Below are 23,878 nucleotides of genomic sequence, written 5' to 3'. Positions count from 1 at the left end.
TACTGAAAGGTTAAGTGACTTGTCCAGAGTGACAAAGATATTATAAGTCAAAGTCAAGATGAATCATCTTTCTGACTCTAAGGTAGAGTCTCTATCTACTACTTTATTTACTGCCTCTCTAATAGATGCTCAATATATGAATGTTGACTTGAATTGTCTAGTCTAAGGACCAGTGTAACTCATTTTAGAAAGTCTAATTAACAGGTTGGCTTTCAGGTTTTGAATTTTTTTTAGTTAGAGAAGCTCTTAAAGACCATCTTTTAAGGAAAAGATAGAGTTACAATCTGAGCCAATAGACCTTATATCCCCACAATCAGGGATCATTGAAATATTGACTACTGATTGACTTAACTCTTGTTCTTCTATGTGCCTCTGACATTGTCTCCATTGGGACAAATTATATGTATAAAGAATCATTAATGTTTGCTTTATGATAGAAGGCTGAACAGAGCATTTTGATTTGTGCCTTTGCCCCTAGTTGTGTGATTTTATACAAATTTCTTAGAATTGTTCTTGTGCTCAATTGCTTTTATGATGAATGAATGGATGAAACAATGAAAGATAAATTATTTTTCCCAACAACATTTGATCAGTCTTTATTCTTTCATGTCTATCTCTTTTCATCAGTAGCACCTGAGTAATAAAAGTTATCTAATTAGGAGACAGGGAGGAATATTTAAGTTGTGGAACTTTTTTTTGAATATTGGGATTCAAATTTCTGCTAGTGTGCTGAGAATATGTGGAAAGGATGATATCTTGAATGTACATTCCAAAATGCCTTTGGATATGAACTAAGATAGAAGAGATATTCTTTCAACATATTGATAGCCTTAATAATAAACTGGTAAGTGTGGCAGGTGATGAATGTCAGATGGTAACTAAGATTTAGGTTCTCAAGAAAGTGAAAATTGCCTAATGATGAATGATGAAATTCTTGCCCACGGCAGGAAAGAAACTAGGTTGAAAACCTAAGAGAAATCATAATGAAGCTACAACAAAAGTATATAGACTGCCTCTTCTTTCTACCATATATTGGTCAGATTTTCTGTAATTAATTTTTTGTTAGATAAAAATACCAGCATTTGAAAACCTAATTTTCCTTGGATGGTAGCATGAGAAATAGTGTGTGAAGAATGGGGTAAAGGGAAACAATGATGGATTTGAGTGAGACTGGTGAGCAACAATATTTCAAAGTACTAAAACTATTGGTAGTTTTATCAAATAGATTCATTTAACTTTTGTAGAGGACTATATTCATTTATTTAAATATGCTTCACTAAGAAAGAAGTTGGAAGGCAAGATATCCTATTTTAAAAGAGAATTAACCTTCATACTTTTAAAATATGTAGAAAGTTTTCTTGAAGTCACAGTGACAGTCCTAAAACAAATTATGAAATAGGCAGTCATTTGTCTCTAGAGCCCCCAGATGTCTTATTCTGAATTCCTTTCCTTCTTCCCTTGGGTTACCTGTTCTGTATTTTAAAGGCCCAATGTTTTCCCTCATATTTTAATTCCCTAATCTTCTCTAAGTTAAGGTTCTAACATAATCATTGACACATTTCTATGAATTCTTGTCATTATATTGCCAGGTACATTTACTGTTTGCTTTTTATCTTTAATTGTGGAATGAAAGGCTTGTTTCTGACAAAAAGAGAAAAGGATTTAGACATAGCTCTAAAGGAGAACATGAGGAAGAAGGAAGATGAAGTATTTTGGAAGACAAGACCATTCTTTGAATTTGTATACCTAGCACCTTGCAAAACATCTGACCTAGAGCAGGTATTTAATAGTATTAATTGATTCTTAATATTAAAATTTAATAATATAAATATTAATTGATTGAGTCAGTATGCCACAGAGGAAAGAGTCCTGGTTTGGGAGCTAACGGTGATTAATTTGAATCCTAGCTCGGTGAATTATGTACTATGTGATATTGGACAAGTCACTTAATTTTTCTGGGACTCATTTTCTTCATCTGACAATCAAGATTGTGAGCCCAGGTGACCTATACAATCCCTTCCAACTCTATGCATTTTTTTCAATCACTATCCAGAGTCAGCTATAGTGGTTTACTCAAAGATTACACAATTTTTGCTATTGGAATGGGGGAAGATGAAATTGTTCTATTTCGATTATGTTTAGTACCAGGAAGGAGGTTGCTTAAGGAGGGGCAAATGGCAAAACTCCTTTACATATCAGTAGTAGAGTCATTCCTGAGTAACCACTGAACAAGTGAATTTTGAAGATAAGGAGACCAGTGTTGAAGAAAAGGAATAACATGGAGATGGAAAAGGAGGAGGAAGAGAAGGGGGAAGAGAAAGAGGAGGACAACAGCTAAGGAGAATTATTCTTTAAGCCATGACCAATTTTGTTGTGATGATACTTTGTCTTACACAGAGATTTCTGTACTTTAAGTCAATAAAAACACCATTTTTGCCCCTTTAAATGACAAGGTCTTTAGCCAAAGTTGATTTAGGTGGCTTCATAGTATTTCTCCTTCAAAGGCTCCTTGCAAAATAATATTTGGCTTTTGCTCCAAGGGTTTTTGTGAGAAGATCATTCTTGCTTTCTTGCAAAAATTAGAGTGGATAGACTGCAACAAAAACAGACTAACTTTTTCGGGAACATTTTCTATTTGAAAACCTCAAAGGACCTTGGACTGTATTTGTTTGTTTTCATAGGAGAGGGAAATCTGCTCTCTTTGCTCCATCCATTTAGATATAAGAAAAAGATAAAAAGCATGTCCTCTTGGATGTAATTTTTGTTAACAAAAAAGAAAAAGAAAGAAAGAAAGAAATCAGATAACTTCAAAATAGGGATTTTAACTGCTAAGCAAAGCCCAATGAAGACCTGTAATTTTAAAAAAAACTATATTTAGACTTCCTAATTTTTTTTTTTAAATTTTTGGCCAACTGTATTATCAGCATTTCCTTTGATCCATTATAATATGCAAAATGACTCCTGAGGGACCCATAAATCTTCAGATTATTCACTTGTTAAAAATCCCTCAGAAATCATTTTGATGACTAAAATGCATACAGGCAGTCAGAGCAACACATGCTGAATGACATAGTGTAAGTTTTTATGATACTTTCCCTTTCAAATACCCAGAAGGGCAAATCAGTTTCAAAAACAAGTTATCTATGAGAGAGGGAGGAATAAAAGGAGCAAGGAATGGGGGGGAAGGGAGGAAGGAAGAGAAGGAGGGAGAGAGGGAAAGAAACAGAGATACAGAGAGAGGGAGAGGGTGAAGAAGAGGGCAAGGGAGAGGTGGAAGAAGGAAAGGGAGGGAGGGAAGAAGGAAGGGAAGGAGGCAGGCCAGGAGACATGCAGGCGCGGGGGTGGGGGGTGGAGGGGAGGTGGAGGAGGAGAGATGGAAAGAGACAGAGACAGAGAGAGACACAGAGAAACACAGAAACAGAGACACAGAGAGGGGAAAGACAGAGAAGGGAGTGAGAGAGGGAGAGGGGAAGAGAGAGGCACAGAGACAGAAATATATAGAGAGACATAGAGACAGAGAAAAGAAGAAGAGAGTGAGAAAAGAAGGAGGGAAGGAAGGAAGGAAGGAAGGAAGGAAGGAAGGAAGGAAGGAAGGAAGGAAGGAAGGAAGGAAGGAAGGAAGGAAGGAAGGAAGGAAATAAGGAAGGAAGGAAAGAAAGAAAAGAGGGAGAGGGAGGAAGGAAGGAAAGAAAGTGGGGAGGAAGGAATGGAGGGAAGGAGAGGAAGAGAGGCAGGGAAGTGAAGGAAGGGAGGAAAGGAAAAAACTCATAAAAACTTAAGTAAATAAATTTGTATTCTTGGGGAATTATCTGACTTGATTATTTGATACTGAGTTGCTTAAATAGGGTCTTGATTTTTTTTTTTGGGGGGGGGGGAGTTTCCAGGGCATCAAAGTGAATTACTTTATGCTACCTAGTCTTCTTTATGTATCTTCATTTATTCTCATCATTTCACAGAATTTAGACTATAGGATCATGGCATAATAGCTGAAAATGATCTTAGGGGACATGTAGTTTAATTCCCTGTTGATGAGGGAAGCAAGATCAAGTGATTTTTTTTCAAAGTCACACGGATAGCAAAAAAGACAAGATTTGAACTGTGGTCCTTTAATTCAAACATCAATTCTTTTTCCAAAAATCTGTGCTATGTCTTAATCAAAAGACTCACATGAGACTTCAGAGTTCCATCAGTGATGCTATTAGAAGAAAATACTGGAAAGTGAATATAAGGTTAACATAAGTGGGGAAAAAGGGCAAAATTTGATACCTCAATAGCAAATAAGGTGAAAACCTTTCAAATCCTGGCTCAGAATAATACAATTTTGTTTAGATTAGTTGAACTGAGTCAATTGACTCATTGAGTATTTGATAAAGTGTTCTTCACCTTTATTTTTTAAGTTTGGGAAAAGAAATGGACAATGTTTGGCATAAATGGCAACAATTATTACTGAGTAAATGATTGTGGCTTTAAATCCCATCTCTAACACTTGCTACTTGTGTCACATAGGACAAATTCCTTAATCTCCCTTGATTTTAGATTTGTCATCTGTAAAACAACGGGGCTGTAGTAGCTATAGTCTCTTTCAACTCAACATCTAGAATCTATATGAAGTACCCTTTTAGAAGCATTTATTATATGTATTTTAGCTTGTTCTATTAAAATTCCTTCTAATAATCTTAGGTATTGTGATAATAGCTAACAATTATAAAATACTTTTAAATTTGCAAAGTTCTTTGCATATGATATCTCATTTGGTCCTCACATCAACACTGTGAAGTAGATGCTATTATTATTTCCAAGGTTTTGCAGACAATATTATAAGATTGAAAACGTTATATGACTTGTCCATGGAGTTACATGGATAATAAATGTCTAGGGCATGATTCTAACTCAGGTTTTTCTTATTCAAAGTCCAATGTTCTATCCACTTCACCACCTAGCTGCCTCTTACTATTCTTTGCTATCTTTGATGACATTCTATACTATTGCTTCATCATGTCATGGAGATGAACCTGAGTTCTCAAAATCAGTGTCAGCGGAGCACAAACTTTTGCTGGTGAACTAATATAAAAAGAATGTGTATCTGCAATATGAAATACTTAGACTATCTAAATGTGGAGAGGTTCAGCATCAAAAGACTGGCAACTACATGATTTTGTACTATGATTTTCTCTCTTTTTTGGCCAAAGAATTCATGAAAGTCATCTACTAAGACATGAGCAGTGAGAAAGGGCAGAAAAGGAAGGAGCAATGCAATCTGTGTTGTTGGAGTGCTCACCCAAGTATTTTTCATCCTAATTTTCTAAAAGTGGACCATGAGGAAAAAGTAATTTCTTACCTATTGACTTTCCTACTCTTCTTACTTTGATTCTCCCAATGAGTACCAATCATCAGAGTAGTGAATTGTAGATTTAGAGTTAGCAGGGACTTTGAAGAGGCCATCAAATACAATCAATTTTATAGATGAGAGAGCTTACCCATGATCACAGAGATAGTATGTGTCTGAGGCAGGATTTGAACTCAGGTTTTTGATTCCAGATTCAGCATTTGTACTGTATCATTTAGTTGCCTTTACTGGCATTAAGGCCATTCATGAAACATTTATTATTTATTTTCTGCTTGAAAATTCACTGGTGGGCAGATGACAGGTGGCATTTAGAATTTGGAATGTTTTAAATGTTCATTTCTTATTCAGGAAAAAAAAATTGCCAGAAATGAATTATTCCTAAGGAACTCTGGCTGAGAGAGAATAAATTGTGTACATGGTTGATAGCATAATGGTGTTTTTGATTGTAAAAGCAGAACCCTAACTTCATTTAATCAATTTGCATTTAGAAAGATTGCCATCACAACAAAGGTCTATAGACAGAACTGGTATTGCTAACTTCAACAAACTATGATTATTTTCATAAAGAAAAAATGCTAGGTCTAAGCAGGAAAATAGAACAACTTGCCCAAATATAAAGTCCCTTTTTTAACCTTAAAAATGTTTCCATCACCAGTTTGTTACTATTCTAGCTCACCATATCTTTTTTAATCTCTTAAATTTGTATTTCTTCAAACATTTTTTTCTATTCTCCATTCATCTTCCTAAACTTTTACAATCCTCAGTTTAATTTTATTCTTGATCTCCTTAACCTAGTTTTAACCATAAATTGGCTGGCCATACTCTACCACAGGGGAAAATATGGCTCTGAGATCTACTTGTCTAATCATGGTATGATTCTTCCTTTGTACAATACAAATTCTCCCTTTGTACAAATATAAATACTTTAGCTAAGGAATGAAAATCCAGAATACTAAATTGAGTAGTTGTTAGATTGCTGTTGTTGGTTGCTAATAACTTATTCCATGCATCTTGGGGACAGACACTAGACCTATGATTTTATTGGTACAGGGAACTGCCTGGCTGACGAATATCCTCTACAGATAAAGGTCAGCACCATTTTCAACAGCTTACAAACTTAGAAAGTTGCTCAGTACACTGAGAAATTAAATGATTTATTCAAGATCACTAAGTTAATATGTATGAGAAGTGGAACTTGAACTGAATTCAACTCTCAGACCACCAGGCTACGCTGCCTTTCACGACATGTTTCCTATTAGGTGAAATCAGATTCGGGAATGTAGTGTTCTGTTCTAGGAGTTTACATTTGGCTCCCAAAGAAGGAAAGTGTTCAGGATGAAAGTGTGGGATGATTGTGAAGTTATTAATGTGCATGTGGGTAGTAGGAAGCGAGGTCTGTGGCTTTGCAGCAGTCTTTTGTAATATTGACAATCATGCATGGTATGTTCCATATTGATTTAAAGGGCTCAATTTACTTCCTAGTCCTAAATTGACTCTATATCCCAGTTAATCTCCCCTTTTAATGGTTAGTCAATTAATAGTTATTAAGTGCCTACTATGTACTAAGCACAGAAGTTAAAAAGAAAAAGGCAGTTCTCACCCTCAAGGAGCTCACAATTTACTGGACTCTTTCCTTAGGAGTCTGAAATATGGTATACTATGCTCCACCATAATATAGTTTCTTTTTGTTTCCAAGGATGGGAGGAGCACCTTTATTGGACACCAACTGGGTGGTGTCGATGTGCCCAACAGCAAAGACCAGCGGGTCAAGTCAGCCAGAGCCATTCAAATCACCTACTACCTCCAGACCTATGGCTCTGCTACCCAAGACCTCATTGGGGAGAAGTGGGAGAGTGAGTTCTGCAAACTGATGAGGAAACTGCAAGAGGAGCACCAGGACTTCCAGCTGTTCTCTCTAGCATCGTTTAGCCTCTGGAGAGACTTTCATAAGACCAGTATCTTGGCCAGGAGCAAGATCCTGGTGAGCCTCATGCTGATCTTGACCACAGCCACTCTCTCCAGCTCGATGAAAGACTGCCTGCGGAGCAAGCCCTTTCTGGGCCTCCTGGGTGTCCTGACAGTTTGCATATCCAGTGTAACTGCGGCAGGGATATTCTTCATCACTGATGGAAAATACAATTCCACCCTCCTGGGGATCCCTTTCTTCGCAATGGGTAATTATCCCTCTTTATCATGATCAGATTTTTGTGGCTTTGGTGTCAGAGATTCCAGATAGATTTTTGTCTTTGCATTAGAATTAGGGATATTGCTACATCTGCTTTAAGTCTAACTTGTGGTTTAGTTGGGCTGTGAAATACATTCCACTGATCAAAGCATTTCAGGCAGAAATACATCTTAACAAATGGCTCCCAACTTATAGTTTAAGGGATAGTACTGTGGATGTGTTACTGCTAGTGGAGGCATTCTTCTATAGCAGTGCCCTTATCTATGAAATTAGAGAGGTTGGGCTCTGGATTCCTTTCTGGCTGTTACTCTATTGTTGTATGAAATGCCCTCCCCCTTTAAAACAGATAATTTATTTTTAATCTTCAATATTAAAAAATGATATTTCATTTTCCAATATATTCTTCTCTTCTCTTACTCCTAGAGAGCTAGTTATCTTTCATTGTAAAGAATTTAAAAAGGAATGAGACAGTTCAGAAAAGCTATTTACACATCAAAAAAGTCTAATCTCATATAATGTTTCATATACATAGTTTCCTACCCAGAGGTGTACAGGTAAATGTTGAACTACAATAAATACAAAAAAAAAAAAAAAAATCTAATACACAGAACACACTTTTAAGCATAATTTGTATTAACTTTTTTGTTATTTCTTTCTTAAATCTAGATAATCAATAATGAATAAATAAAGCCCTAATTTGTAGTATTTGACAGTTTTCCAAAGTATAAAAGGTCATACTGAAAAGCTGACAATCTGGTCATCTAAACCTGTTCATACTGGTGCTAGTACATCCCTGCCCTCAGCTATGCAGATGTGGGAGAGGAGAAGAAGGACTCTTTTTTGAAAGTAAAAAGAGTTCATGGATCTCCACATTATAGAATTATACCATTCATACGTCTGGCAGCTACTTAGCACAGTGGCTAAAGAACTGAGCCTGGATCAGGCCCAGTTTAATTTTGACCTCAGACATGTTCTTACTGTGTGTCTCTACATGTCATTTAACCTGTTTATCTTAGTTTCCTTATCTGTAAAATGTCAATATCAGTACCCACTTCCCACAATTTTTGTGAGGATTAAATGAAATATTATTTATGAAGTGCTAATAATAATCACAGTGCTTATTTCCTTTCCACCCCATTAAGCAAATATATAATGAGCGTCTCTTTGCTATTACAACTTAAAACATTATACTTTATTGATACTTTTTTAAAAAATCATATCAACTTCCCAATCAATAGATATATTAGTCCCCTCACTAGATTCACAATAATATTACATATATTTGAAATATATACATATAGGGGCAGGTAGGTAGTGTATTGGATAGAGCACCAGCCCTGAAGTCAGAAGGACCTGAGTTCAAATCTGGTCTCAGACACTTAACACTTCCCAGCTGTGTGACCCTGGGAAAGTCACTTAACCCCAATTGCCTCAGAAAGAAAGAAAGAAAGAAAGAAAGAAAGAAAGAAAGAAAGAAAGAAAGAAAGAAAGAAAGAAAGAAGAAAGAAAGAAAGAAAGAAAGAAAGAAAGAAAGAAAGAAAGAAAGAAAGAAAGAAAGAAAGAAAGAAAAGAAAGAAAAAAATGAAATATATACATATGTACCCTCTGTGACACATAGCTCAGTCATTGTCTAGGAAATACTTTGTGAAGTCCTTCCAGCCTTCACATATATTATGTATAGTTATGTATATATCATTTGGGGACCTTAGTTACTTCTCCACAAAATGGAACAATTGGTTTATCTAGATCAGAGCTGCCTTTTTTTTTCTTACCATGAGCCATTTGGATATTGATAATATCATCATAATGTAATATACAAAGCTATACAAAGTTATCATCTTAAAAACTCAAGCAGTGAGAGGTTGTTTTACCTGACTTTCAGCTCATCATCACCTACAGTTCCCTTGGCAGGCCAAACCAAATGATTTGCAGATCTTATATGGCCCACAGGTCAGACATTCTCCACCTCTGATCTAAATGATCTTTGGGATCACTTACAGTTTGATTTCCTTCTATTCTATAATTTCTTTGCGAGTCATATTGTTTATTTTATTCATAGCCAAGTGTCTGTTTGCTTATTTATTAAGATGAGCCATTTAATGATAAGAACCCCTTGCAATGACCCTGAATGGGTTTTAAATGTTTGTGAATGGCATGTCCAGCTATGAAAATATTTATGCAGTTGATGCCAAGGGATAAAGATGCTTTAGAACCATCAGTCAATTATCCTCTAAAATATTAAAAGAGGAACCCTTGTAGTAACCCCATTATTCTATTACCTTTATAGACTAAAAGTGTCCCATCTTTCCAACCTAAATTCTTTCCTGCTACCACTTAGAGACATGTCCTTCTTTTTTTCCATCATGATTGAGAAGGGGTTTGTAGCAGCTCTCATGCTAACGATTGTAAAGGCGGATTTCTACCAAGCTCTCATTTAGAAGGTACCGCTTCAAAGACATTCATTAATAGATGAGGAAATGTGTTGGGGGATGAGCTATGGAGGATGGGAGGTGACTTGGTGTTCATAGGTATGTGGCTAAAAGGAAGATTGAAGGAAGAAGAAGGGGAGAATTATAGCTCCAGAGCAAGATTGATGGGTCTTATCTTCCAGGTGATTACAGTGCTGATATCTATGGCATTGCAGGAGAGGGTTTGTCAGTTGCATGTGTGATCTAATCCTTTGTGTGCACAGACTCGGCAAAAAATTGTAAAAATGGACTCTGGGTGGCCAAGTGGCATGAGCAGGAGAGAATATAGCTGACAATGAATAGTTTCTACTTCTCCAGGTTAAAAATCTGCTGCACTGCTCTCTGATTTATAGCCTTAATAACCCATAGTATGCAATGAAAGACTCAGGAACAAGGGAAAAATAAGGGTAGACAAGAATTTTCCAAGTCTTTTGGAAGATGTATGTTTCTTGATCATGGGAAATATTCTCTCACCAGAAAAGCATGCTTTCAGAAATGTTGGCACAAAACAGGCATTGATTATGTATTTAGAACATTTTGTTATTCATAAGAGATTCAGTTACATTAAATGAAATACAATGAGAATTCTGGGATGCAACTGATATCATTCACCAAAGGGGCAGGACTATACTTGGGGGTATAAATTAGTTATTTAAGAGCTCTTTGAGGCTCTTTCAAAATCTATGAGCAAGAAAATTATGTAATGGAAACATTTATCAGGGAAAGATAGAGTGATACACCCCAAGCACATAAGAAGCAAAAAAAGTGTCTCTCAAGAAGCTAGATAATAAAATGTACATTATAAAATTCTGATAGCAATTTCTTGTATTATACAACTGACCTTTACTAGCCTAGAAATACAAAAATGAGACAAATGCCTAGATTAATGTAGCTACTTTCTTTTTATCTCCCAGTGACCAGTGTGGTTCTGCAGGCCTGGGGAAATAATTCAGTTCTGAGGTATGTTCATTATTGCCCTAGGTCACCCTTAGGATATCTGGAGGACCCCTGGGAGATCAAGTCACTTCTAGAAAAAATTAAGGGATTTGATTTTCCTCCATCAAAGGATAAGTGATTCTAAATCTCTTAGATTGAACTCGATTAAATCCATTTAAGAACAGATTTCAGTTCCTTAATTAGCCCTGTACCCCCTAAACATCATTCATAGCATGATAGATTTGTACTAGAAGGAATTTTAGAAGCAAGCCTGTCAAACTTCTTCCTTTTATAGTTAAGAAAACCAGCAAAAAGAACTTAAGAGACTTGTTTAGAGTCACCCAGCTAACAAGTGTCTAAAAATGTGATTTGAACCAAAATCTTCCTAACCACAGGCCCAGTATTTTCTCCATTGCTTTATGCTTCCAAATATATTGGATTCTGGGAATCTTGCTTCCAAGAACTATGCTTTCCCTGGATTTAGAGACAATCTATAACTAGGAAGTTGACTATCATGCATTTAATATTAGATACTTCCAGAATGTCCTTAGTCAGTGAAGGTTTTTTTTATTTTTTTAAATCTTTTTTGTATTACCTTTTGGCAAGTCCCTTCTTGGAGGGAGGAGGGTATTTTAAATGCTTAAAATAACATATGTAGAAATATAAAGGAAATTATACTGAGATACACTTAACAAAGTTTTTAGAAAATTTCCCTGGATTTCCCTAAGACCTAGAACATAATTAGAGTAACCTCAAAGTGTAAAAGGCTGAAACTCTTGAGTTGATGCACTGAGGTCGGACAACCAAGCACTTAAAGCTAACTACCGATTGGACAATACTCTATTAGCATATGCTTGGAAAATGGCCCTTCTCACTATTCTGTGCTGGTTCAATCTTTTGATGTATACAGAGAATTGTGGGAAGGATTAGGGGGTGGAGTAAGACAAGCCAGAGTCACTTGGGTGATGGAGGTGGAAAAGGAAGGTCTCCAAGATCCTGTGTCCATTCCCTTCACTTCTACCCCTAAAGACCAAGAATAAAGATTGGGGACTATTGCTTATCAGACTCCAGCTGATTCTAAGATATCCAGGGTGCTAACTCAGTCTTCACATCAAAGAACTGTCAGATTGGAACATTAGCTGATCAATGATCTTTATAAAAAAAAGAATTAAGAAAGAAAAAAAAAATTGTATTCTTTAGTAGGTAGTTTAAATAGCAAGGGACATAAGAGCTATGTTTCACTTATATATTTGAATCAAAATCTACATCACTGACCTTTGAAATCACAGAATTTGCCATCACAATTTTGTATATTATTTTCAGGGGAGCCAATCAATGGATTTTTACAGCAGCAGGAGCCACCTTGGTATTTATTCCATTCTATCCATCCAGGTGTCTAGAATTTCTAAGAACTATGTAGTGGTAAATTAACTCACATAGATAAATGGCCTATCTTCTCTGGTATCAAGCTTTGAGAAACAGCACGTCCCTTAGGAATGAAATGCATGCCTGCTTGATTTGGAACCTCTGTCACAAAGACCCTCTGGCTATCCTATTCCTGTGTTCTGTTTCACAAGTTGTAATTTTCCCAACAAATCATCTTATTTCATGTAAAAGAGGTAACTGTGAAACCAACACCTTAAAGTGAGGGGGTGAAATATTTAAGAATAATACAGACCCTAAATAACATAAAGTATGGCCAAAGGACATTGTTATATAGACTATCAGATTTGGCTGCTATGTGGATTAATTTTTCTAAACTGCTTTTTACCTCCTTTCTCTCTCTCTCCTTTTTTTTCTCTCCTCTTTCTTCTCCTCTCTCTTCCATCTTGCTCTTTCCCCTTTTTCTTGTTATCATCTTCTTTCTCCTCCTTTTCTCTTCTTCATTCTTCTCCTCCTTCTCATACTCTCTTTCTTTGTCTTTCTTCTTCTTCTCCTTCTTCTCATCCTCTTTTGTCTTCTCCTTCCCCCTACTCTTCCTCCTTCATCCTAGCCCTATTCCCTTCCCATACTCTGTCTTATTCTTCTTTCCATCCCTGATCATTCAGTGTTCCAAGGGATGGTAAACTTAAAAGAAGAGTAGGGTCAGATATTGGAAATGAAAATGATGTAAAAACAAATCTAGATATATAATATATAACAATTATATGAAATAATATCATGTCATATGATAGTTTCATATAATTATATTTAATGTAGTAATAAATAAATTATATATTCTATATAATTTTTAAAGTATATTATAAACTGAGAGTTGAAAGCAACATGAAAGGACATTTAATCCAACTCCTTAATCTTACAAATGAAGAAGCTGAGGCTGAGTGAAATTAAATGAGTTATTCTAGTTATTCAAAATTACTGAGGTAAGGTTTATATTGAATCTTCTTAGCCCTTTTTTGACTATATCATGCTGTTTCATAATATAAGCTATGTATTAGAGACTGAGCTCCAACAGTCCTGACTATATCAGTCTATATCCCATCAAAGATTTACTCATAACCATTAACAATGTTACAATTGTTGATAATATCATACAATTATAGAGCTCAATAATTAAAATGGAACCTCTGCAAGTATCATCTAGCTAATTCAATTCCCTCATTTGACACATAAGAAAACTAAATTGGGACACTTAAGTAACTCACCTAAGATCACATAGTTCTAACTGGTATAGCTGGATCTGGATCTTAGAACTCCTGAAAATCCAGGTCTTTTTCCTTTCGATCACATGGATAAGCCTTTCATGTCCTATATCATTATCAGCTCCATGCAAAGGTCCTTGCTCAAGTTCTGCTTACTTCATATCAATCAGTGTCTATTATATGCCAGAAATTATGTTGGGTGCTTAGGACTCAAAGCAAAAGGAAATGGAAACAGCCTCTGACTTCAGAAATCTTACATTCAATCAGAGGACACAATGTGTTTCTATAGAGGAGACAATCAGTGGAACACACTTCATCTGCGGGACTGGAGCATTTCCTGTAGACCAGAGCGCATTCCCAGATGTAGTTCAGAACAACAATCACCCTGAACATCATACCTTTCCCCCCCAAACACTGAATTACATAAGTATATATAAAGTAAATAAAAGGTAATTGTTCCAGGAAGAGGCACCAGCCCGCTGTTGGAAAGGATTAAGAAAGACTTCATGTTGAAAGGTGGCTCCTGAACTGGACATGTTGACCTGGATGTCACTTCAAAGCCCATTATATAACAGGAAAAAGTACAACCTTAAAAAAAAAAAAAAAAAAAAAAAACAATCCTCTAACTACATCCTCCTGTATTTCCTATTCAGAGACTTTTTCTCTCTGATGTAAACTTAGATTTATTCCTTTTTGTCTTGCTAAGTTTCAAGATAATTGATCCTCATTTTAACTTACCTTACATGCTTCGCTAGTTCTCATTCCTAAAGTCTTTCCTTTAGTTTCCATCTCTGTAATTCTCTTGCTTTTTAAAAATTTTGTTCTACTTTATCTTCTACATGTCTATTAAGGAGCATGTGGCTCCACATTGGATTCAGTGTGCCCAATAAAATATGGCGATGTATAAAATGAAAGTGATTAAAAATAAAAACTCATAATGACTATATATTCATTTTCAGACCAAAATCTCTTCCTTTTGTAATCACAATCCAAAGGGAATGGTGCTAATTTAATTTGTAACTTCCTAATTATCAGTCTTTTATTATTTCATTTGCTTTTATGTAGATCCACTTTCTCCTTCTGTTGGGAGAACAGTCAGCTAATCTACAGCCAAACTGGCTCATGCTACATCTTTCTGACCTTCTGTGGGTAATTTCCCAAGAGTATTAGCAACCTTCATTCAAAACGAAATTTTCTTCCTTCTTCCAAACTGCTTGTGTTTCTTAGCCCTTTCAAAACCTTTTCTTATATACATGCCTGTAACTAGGGATTTACCTCTTATCTAAAAGCATTCAGAGCCTCCAGGTTAGGCTAAAAAGAGACCCAAATAGATACACTTGACTTAACTATAGATCTAAGGGAGATCATGAGGAAATTTTTATAGGTAATTTCTTTTCCCAGAGAGCTAGAACTGAGGCTATGTTTAAGGCAAGATCTATATCATTTGTTTTACTTGACTTTTTTAAAGCATTTTTATTTCTTATAGAGGCAAAAAAAAAAAATACCAAGAATCTTCAGAGAAATAGTGAAAAGATTACATAAAATTAAAAATAAATTTGTCCAAACAAATCCAATAAAGGTAAAATGAAAAGGAAAAATAATTGACTAGAGGAAAAAATCTTTACAGCAAATTCCTTCATAAAAATTTCATTTCAATAATATATAAGGAACTGATTCAAATTTACCAGAATAAAAATCTATTCCCCAAATGACAGAGGGACTAAGGATATCACCACAAAGTTACAGCAAAATATTTTCTTGTCTGCTTGTCTGTAACTAGGAATTTACCTACTTTTTAAAATTATTCAAATTTTCCAGAGTTAGGCTAAAAAGAGATCTCATTTGATGACTATCAAGTGGAATCTCTGAATTTCTTTAATTTGTATTTCTCTAATTAGTAATAATTTGAATCTTTTTCATTTGGCCCGAGTGGCCTGAGTTTCCCTTCTGGAAAGCAATTTGTAATTATACACAAAGAGTTACTAAATTTACCCTTTGGCCCAGCTAGGTTATTTCTAGGCCAATACCAAAAGAGATCAAAGAAAAAGGAAAAGGGCCCATATATAAAAAAGTCATGGCAGTTTTTTGTGATGTTAAAAAAAAAAATCTGGGAAACTAAAAGTATGCCCATCAATTTAGGAACAGGTGAATAAATTGTGATGTGTATTTGATGGAATATAATTATGCTGTAAGAAATGAGGAAATAAATGATTTCAGAAATGGTGATGTATACAAGTTAATGCAGAGTGGAATCAGGAGAACCAGAGAGACCAATTCATGCAAGAATATCAATGTTATAAAAATGAACAATTTTGAAGATTTTAATGAATGTTTAAAGTGTGAAATAGGCAGAAGTAAAAGAATAATAAAAACAATTTAAAGACAAATTTGAAGGCTATAAGAACTACAAAAGTTTTGTGTGCAGAGGGGAGGCAGTGGAATATGTGCTTTTATGGTACTTATTATGTGTCAGGCACTGTGCTAATGTGTCAGGCACTTTTCCAAATATTATCTCTTTGCAAATCCTGGGACAAGGGTGCTATTATTCCTATTTACAGTTGAGAAAACTGAAGTAAATAGCAGTCAAATGACTTGTCAAGGATCACACAGTTAATAAGTATCTGAGGCTACATTTGAACTCAGATCTTCCTGACCATAGGCTTATGGCACTCTATCTAATATACTACCAGATGCATAATAAATATAGTGACCACATGTGGTTCTAGAGGACTCATAATGAAAGACATTATCTACTTCATAACAGGAAATTTTTTTTTAATTTCTGCATATTGTCAATGAGCTAATTTGCTGTGTTTGCTATACATATTTTTACAAGGAATTTGTATTTCTTTTCTGTTTTTATTTTCAATAGAATGAGGAATGGAAAGCAGATAAATAGATTTCTATTAATTAAAGAAAACAATTTGAAATAGAGAAGCAGGGGTGCTACAGATGTCAGATGTTACACAGAACTGATAGAAAAGATCATTGTAGCTTATTTGTTTTTTTTTTTTTTAGCTTTGCTCATTTGTTTTATTAAAATTTCTCAATGAAAGGGGATGATTTGTAAATATATGATATAAAAACAAATCAGATCAATAAAACTTTACAAATAAATAAAAATATCTTATTGATGCATTTTGCCTTGATAGCAACTCATTCACAAGCATGTGTGCATTTAGTGATGGTTTTTTTTGTTCAGTTGTTTCATTTATGTGTGACTCTCTATGACCACATTTGGATTTGTTTTATTAAAGATACTGGAGTACTTTGCCATTTCCTCCTCCAGTTCATTTTACAGATGAGAAAACTAAGACAGATATAGGGTTAAATGACTCGTTCAGGCTCAGACACGTAGTAAGTGTCTGAGGTTGACATTTAATTCAGGGTGATGAGTCTGTCTGACTTCAGGTTTGGAATCTTATCCACTAAGCCATCTAGTTAACCTTGATGATATAGGAATGTTTGTAAATACATTCTAAGAGTAAGAAAAGGAAATTTCCCAACCTCACTATTTAAAACTCCCTTGTGGCAAAGAGTACCAAAAACATCTGTCACAATAAGTACTTTTTTAAGATAGTGCAACATATTTTTATCTATATTTTATAATAGTATTTTCCCCCAATAACATGTCAAGACAATTGTTAGTATTTTTATATGATTTTGAGTTTCAGATTTTTCTCTGTTCCTTTCTTTCTTCCCCTCTTCTAAAAATGGTAGACAATTTTATATAGATTATACATGTGGTATCATGTGAAACATGTTTCTATATAAGTCACAGTTGTGAATGGAGAAATAGATCAAAAGGGAAGAACACAACACAGAATAAAGTAAATGAAAAAAGTATACTTTGTTCTGCATTCAGAATCCACAAGTTTTTTATCTGGATATCACTTTTCTTGGATATTTTTCTTGGATCATCGTGTTGCTGCAAAAAGCTGAGTCATTCATAATTAATCAACACACAATGTTGCTGATAGTATGTACAATGTTTTCCCAGTTCCCAGCTCATTTCACTTTGCATCAGTTCATACCAGTCATTCCAGGTTTTTCTGTTTTACTTGTTCATCATTTCTTATTGCACAATAATATTCCATTACATTCTTATACCACAGCTTGTTCAGGCTTTCCCCATTTGATGGACATTCCCTCAATTTGCAATTCTTTGCAACCATAAAAGAGCTCCATAAATATTTTTGTATGTGTAGGTCCTTTTCCCTTTTTTTTCTGTTTGCTTTGGGAGGTAGACTTAGTAATGGCACTGATGGATCAAAGAGTACATATACTTAGTTTCAAATTGCTCTCCAGACTGATTGAATCAGTAAATAACTTCAACAGTACATTCATTAGTATCCCAATTTCCTCACATCCTCTCCAATATTTATCATTTTCCTTTTTTGTCACATTAACCAATCTAATAGGTATGAGATAGTACCTCAGAGTCATTTTAATTTGCATTTCTGTAATCAAAAATGACTTATATAACTTCTTCTATGCCTATAGATAGCTTTATATGAAAACACCTGTACATATCTTTGACTATTAAATTGGGAAATGACTTGTATTCTTAAAAATGTGAGAAATAAGGCATTTATCAAAAGCACATGAGATACAGTTTGCTTCCCTGCTTCCTGCTCTCCTTCTAATCTTGGTTACAGTAGGTTTTTTGTGCAAAATCTTTTTAATTTAATATAATCAAAATTATCTGTTTTATGTTTTCAATGCTCCCAATCTTATTTGATCATCACTTCTAATGTCTAACTTCTCCTTTAAGAAGTAAGATTCAGAAAACAAATTATCACTCTGCAGATAATATGATGGTACTTAGATAATCCTAGCGTATCAACTAAAAAACTAATAGAAACAATTCACAACTTCAGCAAAGTTTCAGGATATAAAATAAAGCCACATAAATCATCAGCATTTTTATATATTACCAACAAAGGCCCATAGCAAGAGATACAAAGAAAAATTTCATTTAAAATGACTGTAGATAATATACAATGTTTGGGAGTCTACCTGCCAAGGCAAAGTCAGAAACTATATCGACAAAATTACAAAACACTTTCCACACAAATAAAGTCAGATCTAATAAATTGGAAAAATATCAAGTGTTCATGGGTAGGCTAAGCTAATATAATAAAAATGACAATACTACCTAAATTAATCTACTTATTCAGTGCCATACCAATCAAACTCCCAAGAAATTATTTTAGAGTTAGAAAAAAAATTAATAAAGTTCTTCTGGAAGAACAAAAGGTCAAGAATTTCAAGGGAATTAATGAAAAATGCAAATGAAAGTGGCCTAGCTGTATCAGGCCTAAATAAATTTGATGTCTAAAAACATTTGATGATTATTATTATTCAGGAACAGTATCATGTAACTGACAATAAATTTTAAGAGACACCAATCATACTCAACATCAGTTGCATGGTCAACATTTCTAATACCATCATGTACTAATTAACCAGCTAGAAAAAGTATCATAAAAAAAAAAAAACTTATTTTAGAGAAGAGCTTAAGAGATAAGCTATTTTTACCATATTATAAATGTTTGGCACTCATCAAGAATCTACTATAGTTTCAGTACTATTGTAGGTATTTTGGGGAAAGTAGAGTACAAAGGGAAAACAAGGACTATGAGAAATTTTTAAAAGCATAAGAAAATTTGCAAAGCAAAATAAACAGAACCAAAATAAAAATATGTACAATAACTATAATAATATAAATGAAAGGATAGTTAAAAGGAAGTTCAACATTGAATATATGAAAAACATAATAATATATAACTGTATGATAGAGAAACAGGGGACTACTACTTTGGTATTCTGTAGCCTTTTATCAAAAATATTCATTGAGAGAGAGACTTTTGAGAACCAAGATGGTAGAGTAAACAATAAAGCTCAATAATTTTCCCATATTCACATCTAAAAAATTCTCAAATGTGACCCCAAACAAATCCCAGAAGAGCAGAACCAGAAAAAGAAGGGATAATTTTTTTTAGTCCAAGAAACTTTGGAGGCTCATAAAGATCTGTTTTACTCACATAAACGGGGAGCACAGTCCAGGACGGGAAGCATCCCAGCAAGTCAGCAGTACTTCCACCTCAGCAAATTAGCAGATCTGAGACTCAGTGCAGTGGAGTAGATAAATACCAACACCAGGATCCCTCACATGCCTCAGCATAGCCAGAAGAATTGACAGACTCCAGCTCTAAGAACTTTATGTATTTCATTATAACCCTGGGCAAACAGTAGATGACAACATTACAGATATCGAAGCAAACAAGCAGTTGCTATCATCAGACTCTCATCAGGTGTTTTAGGATAGATAGATAGGATAGGATCCTGCAAATGGGTAGCCTCCAGTGGCCATATTTTTATGTATTTTAGTATTGATCAAACCCTAAAAAGCTATTATGATGACAGGGAAAATCAAGACACAAATTCAGAAATGGAAAATAGTATCAAAACACTAGTGGACAAACCCCCCTCCCCCCAAGAAAAACAGGAAGTAATCTCAAGCCCAAAAAGAACTCATAGAAGAGCTCAAAAAGGAGTTTGAAATTATATGAGAGGTAGAAGAAAAATTGGGGAAAGAAATTAGTTTGATGCAAGAAAGTTATGAAAAAAGAATCAACTGTTTGGAAAAGCTCCTTATAAAGTAGAATTGGCCAAATGGAAAAGCAACTCCTTAAAAGTAATGAATAGGGCAGATGGGAGCTAAAAATTCTATGAGACATTATGTCAATAAAAAAATTCAAAAAATGACAAATGGGAAAAATATAAAATGTCTTATGAGAAAAACAACTAACCTGGAAAACAGATGCAGGAGAAATAATATCAGAATCATTGGACTACCTGAAAACCATTATCAAAAGGCAAACCTAGACAGCATCTTTCAAGAAATTGTCAAGTAAAACTGCCCTGATATCCTGTACTGATGGGCAAAATAGATATTGAAAGAATTCACTAATAATCTCAGGAAATAGATCCCAAAATAAAAATTCCAAGAAACATTACAGCCAAATTTCAGAACCATTAGGTCAAGGGAAAAATATTGCAAGTAGTCAAAAAGAAAAACTCAAATATTGTGGAGCCATAAGCAGGACTATATAGAATTTAGTAGCTGCATCATTAAAAAGATCAAAGGTCGTGGAAGATGACATTCTGAAAGGAAAAGTAACTAAAACTACAGAAACACTCACCTGGAAAAATTAAACATAATTCTTCAAGAGAAAAAATTTTGAATGAAAATAGGTTTTCATAAGGAAAAACCAGAATTGAACAAAAAAAATTGATTTCCAATATCAAGATCCATGAGAACTCTAAAAAAGGGGAAAAGAAAATACAAGGGATTCAATGGAGCTGAATGGCTTACATCCCTACATGGGAAGATGATATTTATAATTCTTAAAAATTGAGACAGCTAGGTGGTATAGTGGATAGAGCATCAACCCTGAAGTCAGGGGGACCTAAGTGCAAATCGGGTCTCAGATACTTAACGCTCCCTAGATATGTGACCCTGGGCAAGTCACTTAACCTCAATTTTCTCAGAAAAAGTAATAATAATATTATTAATAATGATTCTTAAAAGTTATAATACTAATAGTATATCAAGAATGACTAATAATACATCTAGAATGACTATACATAGAGGGCCTAGGTATAAGGTCAATGGAAGGGAATGACATTAAAAAAAATTAAGGGGTGATAAAGAGCAGATGCAGAAGGAAGAGAGAGGTAAACAGGGGTAACTTATTTCACCCAAAGTGGAACAAAAGCCCTACTACAGTGGATGGAAAGATGGAAGAGTGGAAGATAGGCATTACTTGAACCTTATTTTCAGGATTGGCTCAAAAATGAAATGATATACATAATCAGTTGAATGTACAAATCTATCTTATCTGACAGGCAAGTGTGTTTGGAGGGGATATTAAGTAAAGGAGTGGAATTAACAGAAGAAAGGATAGATGAAGGGAGGTGATAGAAGCAAAACACTCTCCAGGAGGGAAGGGTGAAAGAGAGAGAGGATAAACATGTATATCTGTATTATTAATTACCATTTATATGTAGACTGCCTTAATTTTTGTCTTAACCTGATTAACGGAAATAAGAATTGTGCCTTCTAATTCTTTGTAATACCCAGTGACAGAGAAATGCCACACATATAGAAGCTAAATAGTTAGATAGGTAGAAGCTAAATAGGAGTTAAATAAATATTTATTATTTGATTGATTGATTGCTTTGAGGACTCTTGGTGTTCTTGGAGAAAAAGTGTTAGTTATTCTGTAGTTGTGGGTTTCAGTCAGAAGCCAGTAGCCTCCATAACTTCTTTCTTTCCTTTCTTGAACTTCTTTGATATCTATATCAGTGGTATATTAAATACTGGAGTTGATTGGCTGCTGTGCCTTTTTATTATTATTATTGTAGAAATCAATGATGTTTTACCTTTCCCACTTGACCTTGTTAGGCTTGCTAGAGGACACAGATTTTGAAGAGGATAATGAAATCTATTCTAAGCATGTGAAACAGAATGGAGGAGGATGTGCAGTCTATTATAGAGCTATAATAATATGGCCCTTATGTGTTACTACAAAGGTAGTGAGTTTTGAACAATGCTTTTATCTTGGTTTAGGTTAAAATGATATTCAGTTTTAAGATTATGGAAAAGCCCTGTGCAGTCCTAGAGTCCCAGTTACAGTATGTACTGAATTTTAATTGTATCCCATATTTTTTTATGATTTGTGCAGATTTTGCACTTTCTCTGAGGTCTATCTCAGCCCTTAGCTCTTTTGTAATCTTAATAAGCTTCCTTACAGTGGCAACTTTATCAGAATTATATTAGATCTGTGAATAAGTGCTGTTGCATAAGATTGATTTTCCTGAAGAGGAAAAGCATACCTAGAACAACAAAAAGTAGTTGGTTATGGTCTTCACTGGACAAGCTCAATGATCCCATATAGACTTTACATTTCAGTCCAAGCTTTTCAAATGGAGGGATACATGTGGATGCTTCAGTAGCATGTAAAATGTAATCTAGGCTGCTGTGGTTTTTCACCATAATCAAGCAATGAATCAGGTTTGAATATATAAACAGACAAGGAAGCACATCCTAAGATAAAGGGGGACATCAATTTCACTGACTTATCCAGTAGTATTAGTATGTAAGATTTTTCTTTCCTCTTTTTTAATCTGGACACTAATGCCATCCTGAAATACTAGTTTGTCAAAAGCAACCTTCAACAATTCTATTTTATAATTGAGTTTGTCTTTGTTGCAGTGCCAGTGTGTCCCAGGACAAACTATTCCTGGGCTTGAGCATTTCAATGGCAAGCCAAGTTCTTGATGACTTCAGTGCATCTGGGTAAATGCTAAGGATAGAACTTGAAAATTCAGTAGAGAATGAAGATTCTGTTTTTAAAAGTGAAAATAAAATAGAGTAAGTTTCCAGAGAGGAATCCCAAGAAATCTGCAAACACACACACGCACACACACACACACACACTCCTCTTTTGAAGGGATAAATTCTTTATTAAAACTTATTTTTATACCATTGTTTTCAATAACTGCCCTTCCCCAATAGAATTCTCCATTGCAACAAATCAATAAAGATATGTGAAACAAATAAATACCCTGGCCATGTGGGTAGAAAAAAGTGTGATTATTCCACAATTATTTTTGACTACTCTTTACCTGTGAGAAGGAGACCTGTTTTACTATCAGTTCAAGTCTGGAGTTAGAACCATATTAGTCATAGTTCTGAATCTTTCAGTACAGTTTTCCTTTATATAATTATTGTTTTGTATAAATTTTCTTCCTAGTTCCACTTACTTCTCTCTGTGACATTTCATAAACTTTTTCTTAAAATTTTCTATTCTTAATATGCTTTGTTTTAAATCAACACAATAATATTGCATCTATCAGGAAGACATGGGTTCAAATCCTACATTATACAACTGCTAGACAAGTCTAGGCAAGTCATATGACTTTTCTATGCCTTGGATTTCCTCAACTCCAAAGTGAGGGATTTCCCCTGGATGGCCTTCTGACACTAGAATTATATCTTATGATTTATTGAATCATTCCCCAAGCAACAGGCATCTGTTTTCCTTCCAGATCTTTTATAAAAACCTACATCTTCAATGTTAAATTCCTTTTGAATTTTGAATTTTGCTCCTGTATGACTTTGGGTGTTTCATATCATCTCTCTGAACCTGACTTCCTCATCTGTCAAAAAAGAAGATCCATCTAGATGACCTCTAACATTCCTTTAAGCTCTAAATCTATGAGTCTATGA

The 23,878-nt window shown here is 34.6% G+C and overlaps 1 protein-coding gene across 1 annotated transcript in view; it reads left to right on the top strand.

Annotated features, from left to right (window-relative positions):
* PTCHD4 (patched domain containing 4) overlaps positions 1–23,878 on the top strand; it is a 315,238-nt gene that overhangs the window by 77,191 nt on the left and 214,169 nt on the right. The window contains exon 2 of the mRNA XM_051997117.1: positions 7,044–7,521. Within this exon, the coding sequence (XP_051853077.1) occupies positions 7,044–7,521 (478 nt within the window). The remainder of the gene's footprint in view (positions 1–7,043; positions 7,522–23,878) is intronic.

The sequence above is a fragment of the Antechinus flavipes genome, chromosome 4, assembly GCF_016432865.1.
Source record: "Antechinus flavipes isolate AdamAnt ecotype Samford, QLD, Australia chromosome 4, AdamAnt_v2, whole genome shotgun sequence".
In the NCBI taxonomy this organism is placed as follows: Eukaryota; Metazoa; Chordata; class Mammalia; order Dasyuromorphia; family Dasyuridae; genus Antechinus; species Antechinus flavipes.
Note: the sequence above shows the minus strand (reverse complement) of the source record. Positions and strands in the feature narration are given on the sequence as shown.